General features: G+C 42.4%; 1 protein-coding gene across 2 annotated transcripts in view; it reads right to left on the reverse strand.

Moving 5' to 3' along the window:
- Positions 1–715: 715 nt before the first annotated feature.
- Positions 716–22,973, reverse strand: part of nbr1a (NBR1 autophagy cargo receptor a) — a 29,428-nt gene continuing 7,170 nt past the window's right edge. Inside the window, exons 8-22 of one of the 2 annotated variants that reach the window (XM_061907608.1) lie at positions 21,955–22,074; positions 21,615–21,860; positions 21,204–21,351; positions 20,810–21,049; positions 20,659–20,742; positions 20,525–20,600; positions 20,391–20,465; positions 18,638–18,811; positions 18,442–18,564; positions 18,269–18,360; positions 15,184–15,566; positions 15,044–15,120; positions 11,371–11,458; positions 11,171–11,270; positions 716–8,558 (exon numbers count right to left, since the gene is read on the reverse strand). In XM_061907608.1, coding sequence (XP_061763592.1) covers positions 8,364–8,558; positions 11,171–11,270; positions 11,371–11,458; positions 15,044–15,120; positions 15,184–15,566; positions 18,269–18,360; positions 18,442–18,564; positions 18,638–18,811; positions 20,391–20,465; positions 20,525–20,600; positions 20,659–20,742; positions 20,810–21,049; positions 21,204–21,351; positions 21,615–21,860; positions 21,955–22,074 — 2,221 coding nt within the window. In that variant the 3' untranslated portion in view covers positions 716–8,363. The remainder of the gene's footprint in view (positions 8,559–11,170; positions 11,271–11,370; positions 11,459–15,043; positions 15,121–15,183; positions 15,567–18,268; positions 18,361–18,441; positions 18,565–18,637; positions 18,812–20,390; positions 20,466–20,524; positions 20,601–20,658; positions 20,743–20,809; positions 21,050–21,203; positions 21,352–21,614; positions 21,861–21,954; positions 22,075–22,973) is intronic. The other variant, XM_061907609.1, reaches the window with a different exon arrangement.

Below are 22,973 nucleotides of genomic sequence, written 5' to 3' on the forward strand. Positions count from 1 at the left end.
AGGGATCAGGGGAAAAGGAGTAGGAGAACCAGCAGCAGAACCTGATGAGCGAAAACCACCGAGAGCGAGCCGAAGACAGCGACGAAGACGCGGCCGATTGAAAGCGAGCGAGGAGCGAGTACGTGAGGATCAGCGGAAAAGCGAACCGACCAAACGACAAAGCTTGTGTTATTGAAAAATAAACAAGAGTCAAACCAGCAAAGCAATGTCCTTCCTTGATGGTCCATGGAACCCGCACGAAACGGCAGGAGTCCGTCCACAAATAAATATCACATTTCAATATTTCGGTCAATGAAGGTTTGTGTCAGCCTGCGACACATAGTCATTTTGATAGTAGGCTATTATAGCTAATATAGACACTTATATCATGTGCAGCCTTCTTTATAAGACTTATATAAGACTTTTTAAGTAATTTTGATAGTAGGCTAATATAGCTAATGTAGACAATTACATCACGTGTTGCCTTCATTATAACACTTATGTAAGGGTCATATTTTTTTGCAGCTCCAGACAATTAAAAAAAAAAAATTGGGGTCCCATATTGCTCTTTCAGCATTTTAGGTTGCCGACCCCTGGATTAAGCAAATAAATCAAACTATGTAATAAAATTATGCACTTACAAAAAATATTTCAAACTCAAAGTGTTTACAAAGTAGAAGGAAGACAAATCCTGGTAAACATCTTGAACCTTATTAAAAAAGGAGGAATAAAGACATTAATGACACTTCTGTTTTATTTGATCAGCCGTTTTACTGCCGCGTCACAGCCACACTTTGGAAACAATTAAAGTGACAAATAAACATTTGAAAAAAATATATGAAATTTCACAACAATCCGGTACATATCTGCGTCTTTATATTTTTTTCTTCTAAAATTAAATAGGTGCTGTTTATACCGTTACTGTTTGTAGTCCCTAAAAGCTTTTAAAGAGCTGTGATTGGATATATTCCCAACTTGTCCCACCCATCTACAAGGCGAAATTAGATAGGTTGATTGGCAACACTAAATTGGCCCTAGTGTGTGAATGTGAGTGTGAATGTTGTCTATCTGTGTTGGCCCTGTGATGAGGTGGCGACTTGTCCAGGGTGTACCCCGCCTTCCGCCCGGTTGTAGCTGAGATAGGCGCCAGCGCCCCCCGCGACCCCAAAAGGGAATAAGCGGTAGAAAATGGATGGAAATGGATGGATTTTGTTTCTGTCAACTTTTTCCTCCCGTTTTTAATTTGTTGATTTAAAAAAGTCAAATACAAAAAAATAAAATTAAAAGTTTTATTTTGTAAACGATTCCGTACTGCAGTTTTGATCATCAGCAGGGGTGTCAAAACTTATTTTAAGTCAGGGGCCACATGGAGAAAAATCCGTGCACACGCAGGCCGAACTATTAAAATCATGGCATTAAAACAAAAACAAATAAAGTCAACTTCAGATTGTTTTCTTTGTGTTACTTTGGCCAAAAATAAAACAAACATATTCTGAAAATATTACAATAAAAATATAGAAAAAAATAGCCTTCGGCGGTAAAGTTGAAATCCATGAAGGAAAGAAGAAAGTGAATGAATATTTATACCTGCATACATTTAAATATGCATAAAAATGTTTTATTTTGTATTTTTTTTTATTAATTAAGTAACGTTTATACAACCTTTTCCCAAAACAATATAGAATGTGTGATACAACAGGATAATGCATTTATATATGTATCATTTGTTTTTTAATACACTTACAAAACAGTGAGACCCCATTTTTATGACTTGATGGGGTCCCTGGCACACTGTTTTGAAAATTCCTAGTGCCAGCACTGCCAAAACAGCAGCAGCCGGCTGTGGCCTGCGGGCCGGTTCTAATCCTAATCAAATATCATCCCGGGGGCCATAAATATCCTTGAATTTGACACATGGGATCTACATCAACAATAAGATTTGCCTGAGTGGCTGGACAGCACATGTTAAAAAAAAATAAAAAAATCCATCCATTCCATCCATTTTCTACCGCTTATTCCCTTTCGGGGTCGCAGGGGGCGCTGGCGCCTATCTCAGCTACAATTGGGCGGAAGGCGGGGTACACCCTGGACAAGTCGCCACCTCATCGCAGGGCCAACACAGATAGACAGACAACATTCACACTCACATTCACACACTAGGGCCAATTTAGTGTTGCCAATCAACCTATCCCCAGGTGCATGTCTTTGGAAGTGGGAGGAAGCCGGAGTACCCGGAGGGAGCCCACGCATTCACGGGGAGAACATGCAAACTCCACAAAGAAAGATCCCGAACCTGGATTTGAACCCAGGAACTTCGTATTGTGAGGCAGACGCACTAACCCCTCTGCCACGGTGAAGCCCTTTTCCAAACAATTTGAGTCTTTATTACGAAAGCTTTTTGGGACTCCTTGGAATTTACGTATATCAACTGTTTGCGTTTGAACGTCGTTGAAATAAAACAAAATAGTTTTACTCAAATAAGAGTTAAAATTCGGTGTACAATAATTCCTTGTCATCATATTCGTGTCACGTGACTGGAAAATGACTCCTCTTTGGCTGCTTCTGATCGCTGAATTTACCGGAAGTGGCGCTGAATTTTTAGAGACCTTTTCCGTCTCAGCCCAATGTAAGTCATCATCATGAGATAGCAATTAAGTCATCTCTATGAGATAACTAGTCATCATGAGATAAGTCATTATGATGAGATAACAAATCATCATGATGAGAACTAGTCATGAGATAAGTCATCATCATGAGATAAGTCATGATAACTAGTCATGAGATAACAAGTCATTATGAGATAACTCATCATGATGAGATAACAAATCATCATGATGAGAACTAGTCATGAGATAAGTCATCATCATGAGATAACAAGTCATTATGAGACTTAGTCATGAGATAACAAGTCATTATGATGAGATAACAAATCATCATGCTGAGAACTAGTCATGAGATAAGTCGTCATCATCATGAGATAAAAAGTCATGATGAGAACTAGTCATGAGATAACAAGTCATGATGAGAACTAGTCATGAGATAAGTCATTATGATGAGATAACAAATCATCATGATGAGAACTAGTCATGAGATAAGTCATCATCATGAGATAAGTCATGATAACTAGTCATGAGATAACAAGTCATTATGAGATAACTCATCATGATGAGATAACAAATCATCATGATGAGAACTAGTCATGAGATAAGTCATCATCATGAGATAACAAGTCATTATGAGACTTAGTCATGAGATAACAAGTCATTATGATGAGATAACAAATCATCATGCTGAGAACTAGTCATGAGATAAGTCGTCATCATCATGAGATAAAAAGTCATGATGAGAACTAGTCATGAGATAACAAGTCATGATGAGAACTAGTCATGAGATAAGTCATTATGATGAGATAACAAATCATCATGATGAGAACTAGTCATGAGATAAGTCATCATGAGATAAAAAGTCATAATGAGAACTAGTCATGAGATAACAAGTCATGATAACTAGTCATGAGATAAGTCATTATGATGAGATAACAAATCATCATGATGAGAACTAGTCATGAGATAAGTCATCATCATGAGATAAGTCATGATAACTAGTCATGAGATAACAAGTCATTATGAGATAACTCATCATGATGAGATAACAAATCATCATGATGAGAACTAGTCATGAGATAAGTCATCATCATGAGATAACAAGTCATTATGAGACTTAGTCATGAGATAACAAGTCATTATGAGATAACAAATCATCATGCTGAGAACTAGTCATGAGATAAGTCGTCATCATCATGAGATAAAAAGTCATGATGAGAACTAGTCATGAGATAACAAGTCATGATGAGAACTAGTCATGAGATAAGTCATTATGAGATAAAAAGTCATAATGAGAACTAGTCATGAGATAACAAGTCATGATAACTAGTCATGAGATAAGTCATTATGATGAGATAACAAATCATCATGATGAGAACTAGTCATGAGATAAGTCATCATCATGAGATAACAAGTCATGATGAGAACTAGTCATGAGATAACAAGTCATGATGAGACCTAGTCATGAGATAAGTCATCATGAGATAAGTCATGATAACTAGTCATGAGATAACAAGTCATTATGAGATAACTCATCATGATGAGATAACAAATCATCATGATGAGAACTAGTCATGAGATAAGTCATCATCATGAGATAACAAGTCATGATGAGACTTAGTCATGAGATAACAAGTCATTATGATGAGATAACAAATCATCATGCTGAGAACTAGTCATGAGATAAGTCATCATGAGATAAAAAGTCATGATGAGAACTAGTCATGAGATAACAAGTCATTATGAGATAACTCATCATGATGAGATAACAAATCATCATGATGAGAACTAGTCATGAGATAACAAGTCATTATGAGACTTAGTCATGAGATAACAAGTCATTATGATGAGATAACAAATCATCATGCTGAGAACTAGTCATGAGATAAGTCATCATCATGAGATAAAAAGTCATGATGAGAACTAGTCATGAGATAACAAGTCATGATGAGAACTAGTCATGAGATAAGTCATTATGATGAGATAACAAATCATCATGATGAGAACTAGTCATGAGATAAGTCATCATGAGATAAAAAGTCATGATGAGAACTAGTCATGAGATAACAAGTCATGATGAGAACTAGTCATGAGATAAGTCATTATGATGAGATAACAAATCATCATGATGAGACCTAGTCATGAGATAAGTCATCATCATGAGATAAGTCATGATGATGACTAGTCATGAGATAAGTCATTATGATGAGATAAGTCATTATGAGATAACAAATCATCATGATGATGACTAGTCATGAGATAAGTCATTATGATGAGATAAGTCATTATGAGATAACAAATCATCATGATGAGAACTAGTCATGAGATAACAAGTCATCATCATGGGATAACTCATGAGATAAGTCATCGTGAGACAGCAAGTCATGATGAGATAAGTCATCATCATGAGATAAGTCATTATGATGAGATAAGTCATTATGAGATAACAAATCATCATGATGAGAACTAGTCATGAGATAACAAGTCATCATCATGGAATAAGTCATTATAAGTCATCGTGAGACAGCAAGTCATGATAAGTCATCATCATGAGATAAGAAGTCATCCTGATGAAATAAAGTAAAAATGATCAAGTTGAAATTATGAGATCAGAAGTCTTAAATATTAGATATAATCATGCATTTTTTTACAATAGAAAGTCCAAATTATGCTCATAATTCAGAGTTTTTGTTTCACAATTTTGATTTTGATTTAATGGAAAGTCAAAATTATGAGCAAAAAAATATAATTTGAGTTTGCATAAACTCCACTTGGCATACATTTTACCTCACATTCATGACTTCTCATAATTGACATTTTACTCATAATTATGACTTAAATCACATAATTGCGATTTATTTCACAATTTAGATTTTTTTTAGCCCATACTTGACTTTTTTTTTTTTTTTATCTCAACCGTGACTTCTCATCATTTCGATCTCAACATTTTATCCAATATTTTTGTTTTATCCCATACTTTTTTTTGACTCAATCATCACATGTCATTTCAAACTTTGACGATCTCATCTTTTTATTTCATACTTTTTTTTATCTCAATCATGACTTCTCATCATTTCAGCATTTTGTCATAATTTCGAATTTTGATTTTATAATTTCGACTCTATCTCAAACTTGTTTTTTTTTGTCTCAATCATAATACAATTTTTTATCTAATAATTTCATTAGTTTATCTTATAACTTTTAATGTATTTATTTTAATCATGATCAATTTGTATCTTAATTTCGGCTTTTAACACATTTCTATTTATGGCATCATTTTGACTTTATCTCACAATTTGGACTTTATATCTCATAAGTTCAACTTTTAATACCATTTCTATTCATCTCATAATAATGACTTTACATAACTGTCATTTTTTCTCATAATTGTCTCATCTTACAACCATGTTTTTATCTCAATCATGACTTCTCATAAATGGTCCTCTTATCTTCTGGACGATCTACACCTAATTTCTATTTATTGCATAATCACGACATTTGATCTCATCCATTCGATTTATCTCATTTTTGGACTTTTGATCTCATTCTTACATTGGAGGATTGTTTTATTCAGCCACCAGAAGCAGCTTCCATACTCATCCTCCTTCAATCAAACTGCTTAGTCAGTCGGAAGGCCAAGAAGTGACATCAAGAACTTGGGTGATAAATGAGTGAAGATGTGGAGAAGACGCTCAAACTGATGCAAGACTAGCAACCCAGTAGTGATGAAGCCTGGTAATTCTCCAGCTGGAGGACTCTAGCAACCCAGTAGTGATGAAGCCAGGTACTTCTCCAGCTGGAGGACTCTAGCAACCCAGTAGTGATGAAGCCAGGTACTCGTCCAGCTGGAGGACTCTTGCAACCCAGTAGTGATGAAGCCAGGTACTTCTCCAGCTGGAGGACTCTAGCAACCCAGTAGTGATGAAGCCAGGTACTCGTCCAGCTGGAGGACTCTTGCAACCCAGTAGTGATGAAGCCTGGTACTCGTCCAGCTGGAGGACTCTTGCAACCCAGTAGTGATGAAGCCTGGTACTCGTCCAGCTGGAGGACTCTTGCAACCCAGTAGTGATGAAGCCAGGTACTTGTCCAGCTGGAGGACTCTAGCAACCCAGTAGTGATGAAGCCAACCCAGTAGTGATGAAGCCTGGTACTCGTCCAGCTGGAGGACTCTAGCAACCCAGTAGTGATGAAGCCAACCCAGTAGTGATGAAGCCTGGTACTCGTCCAGCTGGAGGACTCTAGCAACCCAGTAGTGATGAAGCTTGGTACTCGTCCAGCTGGAGGACTCTAGCAACCCAGTAGTGATGAAGCCAACCCAGTAGTGATGAAGCCTGGTACTCGTCCAGCTGGAGGACTCTAGCAACCCAGTAGTGATGAAGCCTGGTACTCGTCCAGCTGGAGGACTCTAGCAACCCAGTAGTGATGAAGCCTGGTACTCGTCCAGCTGGAGGACTCTAGCAACCCAGTAGTGATGAAGCCAGGTACTCGTCCAGCTGGAGGACTCTTACAACCCAGTAGTGATGAAGCCTGGTACTCGTCCAGCTGGAGGACTCTTGCAACCCAGTAGTGATGAAGCCTGGTACTCGTCCAGCTGGAGGACTCTTGCAACCCAGTAGTGATGAAGCCAGGTACTTGTCCAGCTGGAGGACTCTAGCAACCCAGTAGTGATGAAGCCAACCCAGTAGTGATGAAGCCTGGTACTCGTCCAGCTGGAGGACTCTAGCAACCCAGTAGTGATGAAGCCAACCCAGTAGTGATGAAGCCTGGTACTCGTCCAGCTGGAGGACTCTAGCAACCCAGTAGTGATGAAGCTTGGTACTCGTCCAGCTGGAGGACTCTAGCAACCCAGTAGTGATGAAGCCAACCCAGTAGTGATGAAGCCTGGTACTCGTCCAGCTGGAGGACTCTAGCAACCCAGTAGTGATGAAGCCTGGTACTCGTCCAGCTGGAGGACTCTAGCAACCCAGTAGTGATGAAGCCTGGTACTCGTCCAGCTGGAGGACTCTAGCAACCCAGTAGTGATGAAGCCAACCCAGTAGTGATGAAGCCAGGTACTCGTCCAGCTGGAGGACTCTAGCAACCCAGTAGTGATGAAGCCAGGTACTCGTCCAGCTGGAGGACTCTAGCAACCCAGTAGTGATGAAGCTTGGTACTCGTCCAGCTGGAGGACTCTAGCAACCCAGTAGTGATGAAGCCTGGTACTCGTCCAGCTGGAGGACTCTAGCAACCCAGTAGTGATGAAGCCTGGTACTCGTCCAGCTGGAGGACTCTAGCAACCCAGTAGTGATGAAGCCTGGTACTCGTCCAGCTGGAGGACTCTAGCAACCCAGTAGTGATGAAGCCAACCCAGTAGTGATGAAGCCAGGTACTCGTCCAGCTGGAGGACTCTAGCAACCCAGTAGTGATGAAGCCAGGTACTCGTCCAGCTGGAGGACTCTAGCAACCCAGTAGTGATGAAGCCTGGTACTCTTCCAGCTGGAGGAGCGTGTTGGCTAGTTTTGGTGCGAGCGTGTAAATAGACTTTGTTTACATTCCACACGTCACGTCTAGTAAGAGAGAAACAGTACTGGAATAAAAAGAAAACAAGATTCAGGCAGAGAAATATTCCTTCTCTACTCTACCACACACTTCTAGAACATTCAGACTTGTAGAAGAAGGAGAAGAAGAAGAAGCCCATGTAAGAAAGAAGAGTGGTGGGAAGGAGCTGAGAAACATCAAAGGTCAGCTTGGTCCAAATGAAGACTTGTGGAGTTGTTGTGGCTGGCAAAGAAACATCGGGCGTCAGTGGCGAGCCTCCAGGGCCCGCTGGGGCGCGGCGGCGTCCTCCGCCATCTGCACCAGCTCGTTGACAGTGTGCAGCAGGTTGTAGCCGTGCTTCCTCAGCAGCCGCTGGTTGACACGCCGGTCCATGAAGCCCATCTCCAGCAGCATGGCCATCAGGGACGGGTCCTGGCGCCCTGCTGGGTCCACGCCTCGCTGCCAGGGACATCACACACGGCGGGAGTTACAACACACAAACAGGCTGGAAATATTCACTACAAAGCCCACAAGCAGTCAAGTTGTCACCTTGTGTCATTGCTAAATAAAAAGAGACTACAACAAATCCTTTTCAACTTATATTCAATTGATTGGACTGCAAAGACAAAATGACAAAATACCGTATTTCCTTGAATTGCCGCCGGGTATATAGTATGCGCCTGCCTAGAATTTCCACCGGGTCAAACTCGTCACGTCACGAGTGACACGTCACCTGTCATCATTTTCAAAATGGAGGAGTCTGATTTAAATCATTTGAAATGGCATAAAGGGAAGAAGATTAAGAGCTATTCAGTAGGATTTAAGGTCCAAGCTATTGAATATGCTAAAAAGAACAGTAAGCAGCTATGTTTTATTAATATACCGTAGCTGCGTGTGTCAAATATGAGTCATTAAATGACTCCCGCCTCCTGGTGGTAGAGGGCGCTAGTGATCCTTCTTGCGACTACTCGGCTGCAGAAGAAGTGACAACAAGCAGCAAGAGTGTTTATTTTTTCCTCTCGCTTGCACTTTTAACATGGAGGATTACATATCTAAAATAAAACACTTTTCTAAACTGGACTTTCAATCAAAGCAGGAGGTAATAAAGGAAGATCTCCATCGAGACAGAGAGACTTTTAAAACTGAAGAAAGATAAGGAAGACTTCTATAAACAAGATATTGATGCTTTTGATCAGAAGGAGCTGCGCATGGACTTCATTTATAAGTAAAGGTAAGACCATAATAACCTTTTTTTTTATTAAGTGTGCTTTTCATGATGGTATCCTTACATCACACTCAAATTTATAAGCGCAGGCCTAAATTTACCGCATGCCTTTGGTAAGCGCCGGAGTGAGAAGAGGTTTTAAATTAATTAGCGCCCCGGCGGCAGTTCAAGGAAATATGGTACTTAATGTTCAAACTAGTACACTTTATGTTTTGCAAATATTAGCTCATTTGGAATTTGATGGCTGCAACATCTTTAAAAAAGCTGGCACAGGTTGCGAAAGAAGAGTGAGAAAGTTGAGGAATGCTCATCAAAGACTTATTTGGAACAGACTAATTGGGAACAGGTGGGTGCCATGATTGGCTATAAAAGCAGCTTCCATTAAATGCTCACTCATTCACAAACAAGGACGGGGCGAGGGTCACCACTTTGTCAACAAATGCCTGAGCAAATAGTTTTAGAACAACATTTCTCAACAAGGAATTTAGGGATTGCACCATCTACTCTCCCTAATGTCATCAAAAGGTTCAGAGAATGTGGAGAAATCACTGCACGTAAGCCATGATATTACGCACCTTCCATCCCTTAGGCATCAAAAAGCCACATCAGTGTGTAAAGGATATCACCACATGGGCTCAGGAAGACTTCAAAAAACCACTGTCAGTAACTACAGTTGGTCGCTACATCTGTAAGTGCAAGTTAAAACTCTACTATGCAAAGCCAAAGCCATTTATCAACAACACCCAGAAACGGTGCCTGCTACGCTCGGGCTCATCTAAGATGGGTGCTTCTTTTGCTCATCCTCCGCACAACCCCTCCTTTTCTCACATTCCAAGGCGCACATTAGATTTGGGAGCTTTCTCTCTCGCTTTCTTCTTCCTTTCTGTAGCAGCAAAAACATGTCTTCTCTGTATCCATCCATCCATTTCCCACCGCTTATTCCCCTTTGGGGTCGCTGGCGCCTATCTCAGCTACAATCGGGCGGAAGGCGGGGTACACCCTGGACAAGTCGCCACCTCATGACAGGGCCAACACAGATAGACAGACAACATTCACACACTAGGACCATTTAGTGAAGCCAATCAACCTATCCCCAGGTGCATGTCTTTGGAGGTGGGAGGGGCCTATCCCCAGGTGCATGTCTTTGGAGGTGGGAGGGGCGTATCCCCAGGTGCATGTCTTCGGAGGTGGGAGGGGCCTATCTCCAGGTGCATGTCTTTGGAGGTGGGAGGGGCCTATCCCCAGGTGCATGTCTTTGGAGGTGGGAGGGGCCTATCCCCAGGTGCTTGTCTTTGGAAGTGGGAGGGGCCTATCCCCAGGTGCATGTCTTTGGAGGTGGGAGGAAGCCGGAGTACCCGGAGGGAACCCACGCATTCACGGGGAGAACATGCAAACTCCACACAGAAAGATCCCGAGCCTGGATTTGAACCCAGGACAGCAGGACCTTCGTATTGTGAGGCAGACGCACTAACCCCTCTGCCACCGTGAAGCCCCTGTAATCGGATGTTATTTAGGATCGCAAATGAATAATCAAAAGAAAGACCTTAACTTTCTCTGGATATTTCTTTATGGAATAGGAACAATTTCAAAGCGATGTACCAAAAATAATATTTTAGTAATCTCTTGTCTAAACCACAATTTTAGTGTGGGACTTTGCCTTAAGTGTTTTTTGCAGTTCCATGGCACCTCATACATTCCTGAAGACCAAGGGAGAGGTCTCTACTCAGTTATTCTTACATCTTGGACCTTAACTTTCTCTGGGCATTTCTTTATGGAATAGGCACATTTCCGCTTGGTACCTGTACGGGACAGTTGGTACCTGGTACCTGTATGGGACAGTTGGTACCTGTATGGGACAGTTGGGCCCGGTGAAGAGAGCCTTGTAAGCAGACGCCGCGACTGAAAGAGCTCCTTTGACCAGTCCCTCTGTGATGCCGCCTTGGCCCCTGGAAAGAGCACCAGCATGAAACCAAAGTGACATCTGGTTGACTTAAGTTCTGAAAAGAACAGCGGTCAAGTGCTTATTGAAATACTACAACTAATGACCTGGGCTGCAGTGCGTTGCTTGGTCTGGGGTTGTATGTCTCGAAGGCACTGGATGCTGAGCCAGCAGATCTGGACAGACCAAAAGGAACTGCAAAACAATACAAGTCTGCTTAAAAAAACAACTTAAGAGGAAGAACTCAGAGTCTTATTTCCTTATTTTCCTCCATGGTGTTTCCTCTTGGAACCCAAACCCGGTCAAATCTGATGTTATGGAGTGTGAGCTGCAACAATAATGTGTTCAAGTTTTTGGAACTGTAAGTTTGGACTGTCATCAAAGAAACACAAGCAGGCCTTCTCAAAATAACACCACAGGAAATATCTTCTCCAAGGATCCTTTAGGCTGACAACATGAAATTGGTGTGTGTGTGTGTGTGTGTCCGCAGTAATGTTGCAATGTTCAACACCAACAAAGCAAGTAAGTTTGGTAGAAAACTCTCCAACATAAAACTAAGGCTCCTTTTTTCCAAACTGCGCTAGCTCGATGCTAATTTACATTGGATTAGCCATAGACAGGCTGCTGTTAGCATTAGCAACTTTACATGGCCATTTTAAGGCCTTCAAATGTGTTCATGAAAAGATGAACGTGTAATAAAAGTAAAATATCATCAATTCCAGAGTACAAGTCGCTACTTTTTTCCTACGCTTTGAACCCTGCGGCTTATAAAACGGTACGGCTCATTTACGGATTTTTCTTTGCTGGAGGCATATTGCAAATACTTTTTAAAAAAGACGAGCAAAGACATCAAATTAGGTGTGCTGTTTGTGCTACAGCGCCATCTTTTGGACCAGTTTGCTCGCTGCAAGTGATACAGGATTGGTCTGTGTGGACTAAGCTTCGAACTGCAACCTGTCTTCCTGTTGTCCATAGTGTTTCCGCTCATATGGCTTCTTTGTTCATCACTCCAAGCAACATTTCTAAGTTTTACGTCCATCCATCCATTCATCTCCTACCGCTAGTCCCTTTTTGGGGTCGCTGGAGCCTATCTCAGCTGCTTCGGGCGGTAGGCGGGATACACCCTGGAAGTAAGTAAAACAATTCATATGCGCTATTATAATGTGATGAAGCTAGCGTCGTTAGTATTAGCTCATATGCTAAGACATCCTTAGTATTAACTTACAATAGCTTTAATTTTTGTATTGTTTTAGTTTCACAAATTGACCAAAATGCCACCGTAGAGTTATTACGTCTGTTAATCTGATTGGAGAGCTAGCTTCCGCAGCGAGTGACCATGACTTCTGTTTTGTTTGATCAGCCTTTTTGCTGCCTTGTTCCAGACACTGTTTGTAAACAGTTAAGCTTTGCAAATAAACATTTTACAACATATTTCTGTTATATAACTCACTTCACAATGTAAATATTTGGAAAAAGTTTTTTTCTCCCAAAATTATGTAGGCGGGGCTTATCTATCGGTGTGCTATACAGTCTGGAAGATACAGTACTTGCAGTACAATCACTTTGTAGGACGCAACATAACACATTCAGCTTCCTGGAAGAAGCAACTTCCTAGCTGGTCAACATATCATAGTTGACCTATACATTACTGCCCATCCATCCATCCATTTCCTACCGCTTATTCCCTTTTGGGGTCGCGGGGGGCGCTGGCGCCTAGCTCAGCTACAATCGGGCGGAAGGCGGGGTACACCCTGGACAAGTCGCCACCTCATCGCAGGGCCAACACAGATAGACAGACAACATTCACACTCACATTCACACACTCGGGCCAATTTAGTGTTGCCAATCAACCTATCCCCAGGTGCATGTCTTTGGAAGTGGGAGGAAGCCGGAGTACCCGGAGGGAACCCACGCATTCATGGGGAGAACATGCAAACTCCACACAGAAAGATCCCAAGCCTGGATTTGAACCCAGGACTGCAGGAACTTCGTATTGTGAGGCAGACGCACTAACCCCTCTGCCACCGTGAAGCCCCAACTAATCCAAATAGTAGTGATCATTATTTCTGCATCTAATTAACAAACATTTTATTTGACACAAAAATACACTCTATGGAGGTAAAATAAATGTAAAAGGTAAAAAACTGAATTGTATTTTTTTATATGACCATTGTAAATTAAATGTATTGTTATTGCTATTATTACTTTACTTATTGTGCTTTATTTATTACTCATTTTTATCCTTAAAATAATTAAATGTAACTTCATTTTTTTAACTATATTTAAAGTTTTGGCGGTACAATAAATAATCATGTTTTCAATTGATTACAATATCAATCAAAATAATAGTCAATATTATTTCTGCCATGTAATCAACAAATATTCTATTTTACATAAAAATACTCTATGGTGTTAAAATAAATGTAAAAGGTTAAAAACAATAAAAAAAAATGTTATTATTTGATATTGCTATTCTTAGTTTACCTGTTGAGGTTTAATGTTTACTCATTTATATGCAGTTTTTTTCCAACTATATTGAAAGTGCAACTGAGATTGCAAATGAGACTTAAAGACCTACTGAAAGCCACTACTAGCCACCACGCAGTCTGATAGTTTATATATCAATGATGAAATATTAACATTGCAACACATGTCAATATGGCCAAATTAGTTTACTAAATTGCAATTTTAAATTTCCTGGGAGTTTTTTCTTGAAAACGTGGTGTAATGATGACGTGTACGCTTGACGCCACGGGCTGTTAGGAAGTACGAGCGCTGCACACACACACAGCTAAAAGTCGTCTGCTTTAACAGCATAATTACAGAGTACTTTGGACATCTGTGTTGCTGAATCTTTTGCAGTTTGTTCAATTAATATTGGAGAAGTCAAAGTAGAAAGATGGAGTTGGGAAGCTTTAGCCTTTAGCCACACAAACACACGGTGATTCCTTGTTTAAAATTCACGGAGGTGAAACTTTACTATGGATCTGAGCGGACATGGATCCCAACTGAATGTCAACAAGCAGGTTTCAGTGAGAAAATTGTGGGCACAAAGTCGCTTCTTACCGGAGATCAGCTGAGCTTGTGCCGCCCATACAGCTGCTGTCGACTTCCCTGAGACACTGACGTCAACACACCCGTGGACACACACCTCCGACTATCAGGTACTATTCAACTCACTAAAACACTAGCAACACAATAGAAAGATAAGGGATTTCCCAGAATGATCCTAGTAAATGTCTCTAAAACATATGAATCCGTCTCAATGCAATCGCGTTTTTTTGTTTGTTTTGTTTTTCTAGTCCGTCGCTATCAATATCCTCAAACACGAATCTTTCATCCTCACTCAAATTAATGGGGAAATTGTCGTTTTCTCGGTCCGAATAGCTGTTTTTGTTGGAGGCTCCCATTAAAAACAATGTGAATATGTGAGGAGCCATCAAACATGTGACGTCATCGTCTGCTACTTCCTGTACAGGCAGGGCTTTTCTCTTAACACAGAAAGTTGCAAACTTTATCGTGGATGTTCTCTACTAAATCCTTTCAGCAAAAATATGGCAATATCGCAAAATGATGAAGTATGACACGTAGAATGGACCTGCTATCCCCATTTAAATAAGAACGTCTCATTTCAGTAGGCCTTTAATGAACATTTATTACGAAAGACAAAAGTAGAGTTTGGTATTGGCGGGCGCTAGTTGGGACAATCCCTGCTTGGGTAAGGTGAATATGCAAACGTTGACCTTTTTCTTACTGAACACTTAAAAGGCTCCAACTGACCGTTGGCGTGGACCCTGGGCGTGTGCGAGCGGTCTGCTTCATGGCAGGCGTCCTCGGCCAAGTACAGCGCCTCAGACCTGAGACAAGACTGTGAGTAAGTTCCCACAGGACGTGAGGTACGGAAGGTGCGGGCGCCTGACCTTGGGGAGTAGAGGGCCGGCGGCGCAGGTACCACCTCCGGCGTGAGCGTGGCGGCCTCCAGCGTCTGAGAGGCGCACAGCATCTGGTTGACGCTGCTGTGGATGGTGAGGGGCTGGCTGCCCTCAACCCCGTCCTGGTCCTGGTCCTGGTCCACCACACTTTGCTGTTCCTCCCCGCCCACATCGGAGGGGTAGTCCTCCTCCTGCAGCATCTCTGGGCTGGCCAGGGTTGCCGTGACGACAGTGTCGGGCTGCGACATGGCGGAGCTGTACATGGACTCCCCTAGTGGACGGCTGGTGTCAAAGCAGTCGGGGAGGACGATGATGAAGTCGTCGCAGGAGGACGAGGACGAGGTCATGCTGCTGACCTGAGACCACACACACTGGTCATACTTTCATGTCAAAGGTCGCAGGAGGACGAGGTCATGCTGCTGACCTGAGACCACACACACTGGTCATACATTCATGTCAAAGGTCGCAGGAGGACGAGGACGAGGTCATGCTGCTGACCTGAGACCACACACACTGGTCATACATTCATGTCAAAGGTCGCAGGAGGACGAGGACGAGGTCATGCTGCTGACCTGAGACCACACACACTGGTCATACATTCATGTCAAAGGTCGCAGGAGGACGAGGACGAGGTCATGCTGCTGACCTGAGACCACACACACTGGTCATACATTCATGTCAAAGGTCGCAGGAGGACGAGGACGAGGTCATGCTGCTGACCTGAGACCACACACACTGGTCATACTTTCATGTCAAAGGTCACAGGAGGACGAGGTCATGCTGCTGACCTGAGACCACACACACTGGTCATACATTCATGTCAAAGGTCACAGGAGGACGAGGACGAGGTCATGCTGCTGACCTGAGACCACACACACTGGTCATACATTCATGTCAAAGGTCACAGGAGGACGAGGTCATGCTGCTGACCTGAAACCACACACACTGGTCATACATTCATGTCAAAGGTCACAGGAGGACGAGGTCATGCTGCTGACCTGAGACCACACACACTGGTCATACATTCATGTCAAAGGTCGCAGGAGGACGAGGTCATGCTGCTGACCTGAGACCACACACACTGGTCATACATTCATGTCAAAGGTCGCAGGAGGACGAGGTCATGCTGCTGACCTGAGACCACACACACTGGTCATACTTTCATGTCAAAGGTCGCAGGAGGACGAGGTCATGCTGCTGACCTGAGACCACACACACTGGTCATACATTCATGTCAAAGGTCGCAGGAGGACGAGGTCATGCTGCTGACCTGAGACCACACACACTGGTCATACATTCATGTCAAAGGTCGCAGGAGGACGAGGACGAGGTCATGCTGCTGACCTGAGACCACACACACTGGTCATACTTTCATGTCAAAGGTCACAGGAGGACGAGGTCATGCTGCTGACCTGAGACCACACACACTGGTCATACATTCATGTCAAAGGTCACAGGAGGACGAGGACGAGGTCAAGCTGCTGACCTGAGACCACACACACTGGTCATACTTTCATGTCAAAGGTCACAGGAGGACGAGGTCATGCTGCTGACCTGAGACCACACACACTGGTCATACATTCATGTCAAAGGTCACAGGAGGACGAGGACGAGGTCATGCTGCTGACCTGAGACCACACACACTGGTCATACATTCATGTCAAAGGTCACAGGAGGACGAGGACGAGGTCATGCTGCTGACCTGAGACCACACACACTGGTCATACTTTCATGTCAAAGGTCACAGGAGGACGAGGTCATGCTGCTGACCTGAGACCACACACACTGGTCATACATTCATGTCAAAGGTCACAGGAGGACGAGGACGAGGTCAAGCTGCTGACCTGAGACCACACACACTGGTCATACTTTCATGTCAAAGGTCACAGGAGGACGAGGTCATGCTGCTGACCTGAGACCACACACACTGGTCATACATTCATGTCAAAGGTCACAGGAGGACGAGGACGAGGTCATGCTGCTGACCTGAGACCACACACACTGGTCATACATTCATGTCAAAGGTCACAGGAGGACGAGGACGAGGTCATGCTGCTGACCTGAGACCACACACACTGGTCATACATTCATGTCAAAGGTCGCAGGAGGACGAGGTCATGCTGCTGACCTGAGACCACACACACTGGTCATACATTCATGTCAAAGGTCGCAGGAGGACGAGGTCATGCTGCTGACCTGAGACCACACACACTGGTCATACATTCATGTCAAAGGTCGCAGGAGGACGAGGACGAGGTCATGCTGCTGACCTGAGACCACACACACTGGTCATACTTTCATGTCAAAGGTCACAGGAGGACGAGGTCATGCTGCTGACCTGAGACCACACACACTGGTCATACATTCATGTCAAAGGTCACAGGAGGACGAGGACGAGGTCAAGCTGCTGACCTGAGACCACACACACTGGTCATACTTTCATGTCAAAGGTCACAGGAGGACGAGGTCATGCTGCTGACCTGAGACCACACACACTGGTCATACATTCATGTCAAAGGTCACAGGAGGACGAGGACGAGGTCATGCTGCTGACCTGAGACCACACACACTGGTCATACATTCATGTCAAAGGTCACAGGAGGACGAGGACGAGGTCATGCTGCTGACCTGAGACCACACACACTGGTCATACATTCATGTCAAAGGTCGCAGGAGGACGAGGTCATGCTGCTGACCTGAGACCACACATACTGGTCATACATTCATGTCAAAGGCCAAACATGATACACAACCCTCAAAAATCATTAATTCCCAACTATAAGTTGCTCCTTTTTTCAAACACTGAGAAGGTGTGTTATTGTTTGAGCTGCGGTGCCATCTTTTGGTGCTAAGGGGGGCTGGATTGGACGAAAAAAATTTGGCCGGGGGCTAAAATCCAAATGCATGCAAATATATATAGTATATATATATTGCATATAACTTATATATCTGCAACTTATATTGGACTTAAACGGCTAATATATTTTTGGTGGGTGTGGCTTATATGCCGACGCACTCTATGGTCCGGAAAATACGTCGTCAAGTAAAAAAGTTATGATTCTTTTAAGCTCACCTCGTCCCATTCTTCCACTTTGCAATCTTTGCAGTCGTCGTCGTTGTCGTCATCATCGTCGTCGTCATGGCGACGCCAGCTAGCAGGCGCAGCTTTTTGTGAAGCAGACAAAATGCACATTCATCAGCAAACTGACATGACCAGATGATCCATCTAGGCAGGTGTTTCCCAACCTGTCATCTCTTCCTGCTGGCCGAGAAATAAAAAGGGGGGAGGAGCTAAACTCTCCGCCAGGGGGCCGCCGTTCTCTTTTCCTTCTGGCTGCCCTGAGCCGGGGTCGCAGCCCCAGGGGAAAACTGCGAGGTAGGAAACAAAGTTAGTGATGGGTCGCCATGGAAACGGCGGACGATGCTGACAGCGGCTCCTCACCCTTCGGTAGGCGGTTGCAGGAATGGTGTCTGGTCTGTACGGGCTTGTGGTCGGGGGCCTCCTCCAAGGTGAGGGAGCGGATGACCGTCTCGAACAGGAACTGAGCTCCACTGATCTCCTCCTCACGCTCCTCCTCCTGGATGGCCGCCTCCCACGGGTGCTTCTGTGTCCCTCCTGACGTCAACAACATTCTTTAAATGCAACCAATCAATGGCTTTTGTCAACATTCAACCATACCTTTTGTAATCTGGCCAACCAGTGTTGAAGCTAACACCACGCATATTTCAATAAATATATTTTGAGGAACTGTGCAAATAGTTGAAAACCTATTCATAGTTGAAATATGCTTAAATACACAGACAAATACTTTTGTTGTAGCAACTACCTGCAGATGAATATTTCAAACATTTTCCGGGGTTATGTGTTAAGATAACAGGACTGAGTGAATACCCACCGATTTTTGTTCTTAAGACAATCCAATTAAAATATGGTTGGGATTAGGAGAAACACAAATATGTAAATAAAAATGTTAATTTAAGTTATATTCCCTAATGAGATTTGATTTTAGGAAGCAGGTACAAAAATGCTTTTTATAGCTCGCTAGAATGTATTGACTGTTAAAGATAGTTCAGATTTACATTTTAAAGTCATGTAATAAATATGTGTATAACTTCATGTAGTACATTGCTTTGAAAAATCATTAATAAATAGTAAAGTATTACAAAAATGTATACAGAAATATATATTTATTAAAAGACTAATAATAATACTCCTTTAAAAAATGAATAAACAAATATGAGTTAGTAATAAATGCATTAAAAATATGCAAATATATTTCTTAAAAGAGGAATATTAAATTATAAAAAATTGAATTAATAAAATGATTGATTATTTAAAAAAAGATGAAGGTATTTTAATTTTATATTCTAAAGTCCATTTAATATAGGCATTCATATTATCAATATGCCGAACATTTTTGTATTGATATATTAACAAAAATAAAATAAAACCCGCCAAAATAATATTAACTTAAAATAAGTTAATAGAAAAATATTATGACAAACAAATGTATATTTGAAAGATGAGTAAATAATGACTTTTAATGACATCTAATTAATCCTAAAATAATAAGTGATGAATAAATATGAATTATATACATATTTGTTAAATGGTTAATAATGAGGTGTTTTTTTTTTTAAGATGAATAAATATTGGCTTATAAACTTCCATCCATCCATTTTCAGGGTGGCGGAGAGTGCTGGAGCCTATCCCAGCTGCATTTGGGCAGAAAGCGACATTACATAAACATTTACTACAAAAATATTCATTAGTAACAAATTGTGAAAAAAAAATGGTATTTAAAACATGGATAAACGATGAGTTGTAATTATTAAAAATGTGTGCATTAATGACCTTTTTAACATTTATTTCAACAATATTAATATAGTAAAAAAAGGAGTTATTAAAATGTTATATATAAAAATGTGTATATTAAAAAATACTAATTAAGAATGACAAACATTTAATTACAAACAATAATTTTACAGTGAATTTTATGCATTTAATTTCTGGAGCTGCGTTCAGTGGAATGGCTTTCATACTATACATTATGCATTCATAGTGTTAGACAATGTATGTTTTTATACCATCCCCTACATATTCATACAATGCATGTTTTCATTCAATCCCCTATGTAATCAGACTGTTAGACAATGTATGTTTTCATACGATAGTTATGTGTTCATACTGTTACCAAAACATTTCGGGGCGTCGGTGTGGTCTTTGTGTGGGAGGTCGTGGGGCAGCGGGGACATGCAGGGTGTCAGATCTGCAACACAAACACAGCTTACAGCAAGTCTCTGACAGCATCAAGCTCCTCCCACTTACCCACGGGAGTGTTGGTCGGAACCTTCTCCAACTCCTGCACAATGTTGATGTCCATTAACTCGAAGGACAGGAGATCCTGAAGAAAGAGCCAGTTAATGGGCGCCATGTTGAGACCGCCTGGTCCCAGAGTCTACCTGTGCGGTCAGCAGGTCCACGTAAGGCAGGAAAGGGCCCTCGTCGCCGACGTCCCCCTCATCCTTGGCCGCTGACCTCAGCTGCTACGACCACGTTAGCGCCATTAGCATCTTAGCATTAGCGGCTGACAAGGTGCAGAGTGTTACTCGCCAGCGGTGTCCAGTGGTGCTGGGGATGGTTGAGGCCGTCCACCACGATGCTGCACCACACGCGCGGGCCGAACTGCTGGCCGCCGTGCGCCAGGCGCCAGTGGGAGGTGTACGTGCCCTCCAGCACGGGGGCCACAAAGGTCACGCTCACCACGCCCACTTGCCCGGGCAGCAAGAGAGGCACGGGCACCGCCAGCTTCCCGTTGGACGCCAGGCCGAGGTTCCCCCACATGAACACCAGCTGGATGCGCACATAGACACAAAAATAGAGGAGTAGACACACCAGGGAAGCCAAGGACAAAGAAGAAAATGACAGTGATGAAGCAGGGAAGACTTAGCGGGGAGGGAGGGGCAAGGACTGCACTGAGCGGAGGCGGTCCTCTAGGGGCGGGTACCTTGGTCTCTGCGGTCCAGCCGATAGTCCCAGAGTTCCTCATCTTCCAGTATTTGATGAACTTGGTCCCGGGCTCCAGACGGGTGCCGTCGGGCAGATTTTCATCCAGAAACAAGGCGGCCATAGTGGGCAGCAAGGCCCCGGGACCCCTAGTTTCAATGTACAGAGCATTGTTGAAAACGGCTCCTTTCTGCTCTAGCAAGCAAAAAAAAAGCAGGAGCCCAGATTTGTGCGCAGCTCAAAAGCAATTTTTCTTGTTAAATCTAGGAAGCAGCAGTAGTTCCCCCCGCAGCTCACACACACTCCATTACAAAGATTTGCCTTTGCAGGAGAAAAAAAAGACTCTTTCGCATCCATGCTGGATGGGAGGTACCCAGCACTGTCGGACGCACCCCCCCTTGGCGGCGCTTACTCTGGACTGGAGGCCTGGGGGTCGGGGGCGGGACCTGAGGCTGTGTCTGAGGGGGCCTGGGTGGAGGCCGTGTTAGTCAGGGCGACCCTGCCTGAGGTGGAGGGTCCGCTCCACTGCAGGCCCCTCTTCTCCACTCTCAGTTTCTTCTTCATTTCCTTCACTTCGGCTCGCAGCTGCCGCCGCTCCGCCTTCAGCCGCTGTCGCTCCGCCTTGCGCACCGTCCGGTCTCCTCGCCGCGGGAACCTGCTTTGGGGCGTGACCAGGTTTTGGTTGACTGTGAGCACATGACTTTGTTCCTTTCACGCCAACACCCGGCTGGCAGGCGGTCCTCGCTCTTTACCTGGACTCTCCCGACATGCCGTGCTCGGGGATGGAGAGCGGCGTCTTGGTCCTCACCAGGTTGTGGCTGGGGTCGTGGCTGTGGCGGCACATCTCGCACAGGATGCAGGACGGGCAAACGCTGGCGGGGGAAAAGAGTCCATTTGGAAGGAAATCTCATTCAATGAGGGTCGGGAGGAGAAACAAGACTAACATGTCAAAAGTCGGTCATTTGAAATGATATTTCATGGCGGCCAACAAAAGCTGCTCTTATAGATGAGAGTAAATGTACATATTTACAATAGGAATTAATAGGTAAAAGTAGTTTGAGGACACTTTATTACATATACATTGATTAAAAAAATATTTATCAAAAATAGACATCTATTTTTTTAAATAATGCTTAAAAACATATTATGAAAAAGTAATACATTCATAAAAAAACACGCTTAATAAATAATTTCTTAAAATATATATTAATACAATTATTAAATTAAAAAAATAATGGTGATGGAAGTTTAAATTAATATTTCAAAGTCTATTCAATAAATGTGTGTATGATAATATTAATGTAGAGGTCATTTGTCTTGAAATAAATACATTAAAAAATAAAACACTATAAATATCACTCAATAAAAAGGAAAATTAATATAAACAAATATGCTTTAAAAATAAATAATGACTCTTTCAACATGTAAGAATTAAATAAATAAAAAACAAATGTACTTATACATGAATAATGGTAAAAGTAGTTTATTAATATTTTAAAGTCTATGTAACAAATGTGTATAAATAATATCAAGGTAGGACATTTTAATACATTAATTTAAAAAGATTGATAAAAAATAAAGAAAATCTATTTTCTAAAAGACTAATAAATAATAATACTTAAAAACGTAATCAAATATGAATAAGTCAAGAATTCATACAAAACTAATATATTTGTAAAAGCTTAATGAATAAATAATTGGTAAAAAAAATGTATTAATAGAATTCTTAAATAAAAAAATAAAGGCGATTAAAGTTTAATTTAATATTCTA

Source organism: Nerophis ophidion, linkage group LG08 (assembly GCF_033978795.1).
Source record: "Nerophis ophidion isolate RoL-2023_Sa linkage group LG08, RoL_Noph_v1.0, whole genome shotgun sequence".
Lineage (NCBI taxonomy): Eukaryota > Metazoa > Chordata > Actinopteri > Syngnathiformes > Syngnathidae > Nerophis > Nerophis ophidion.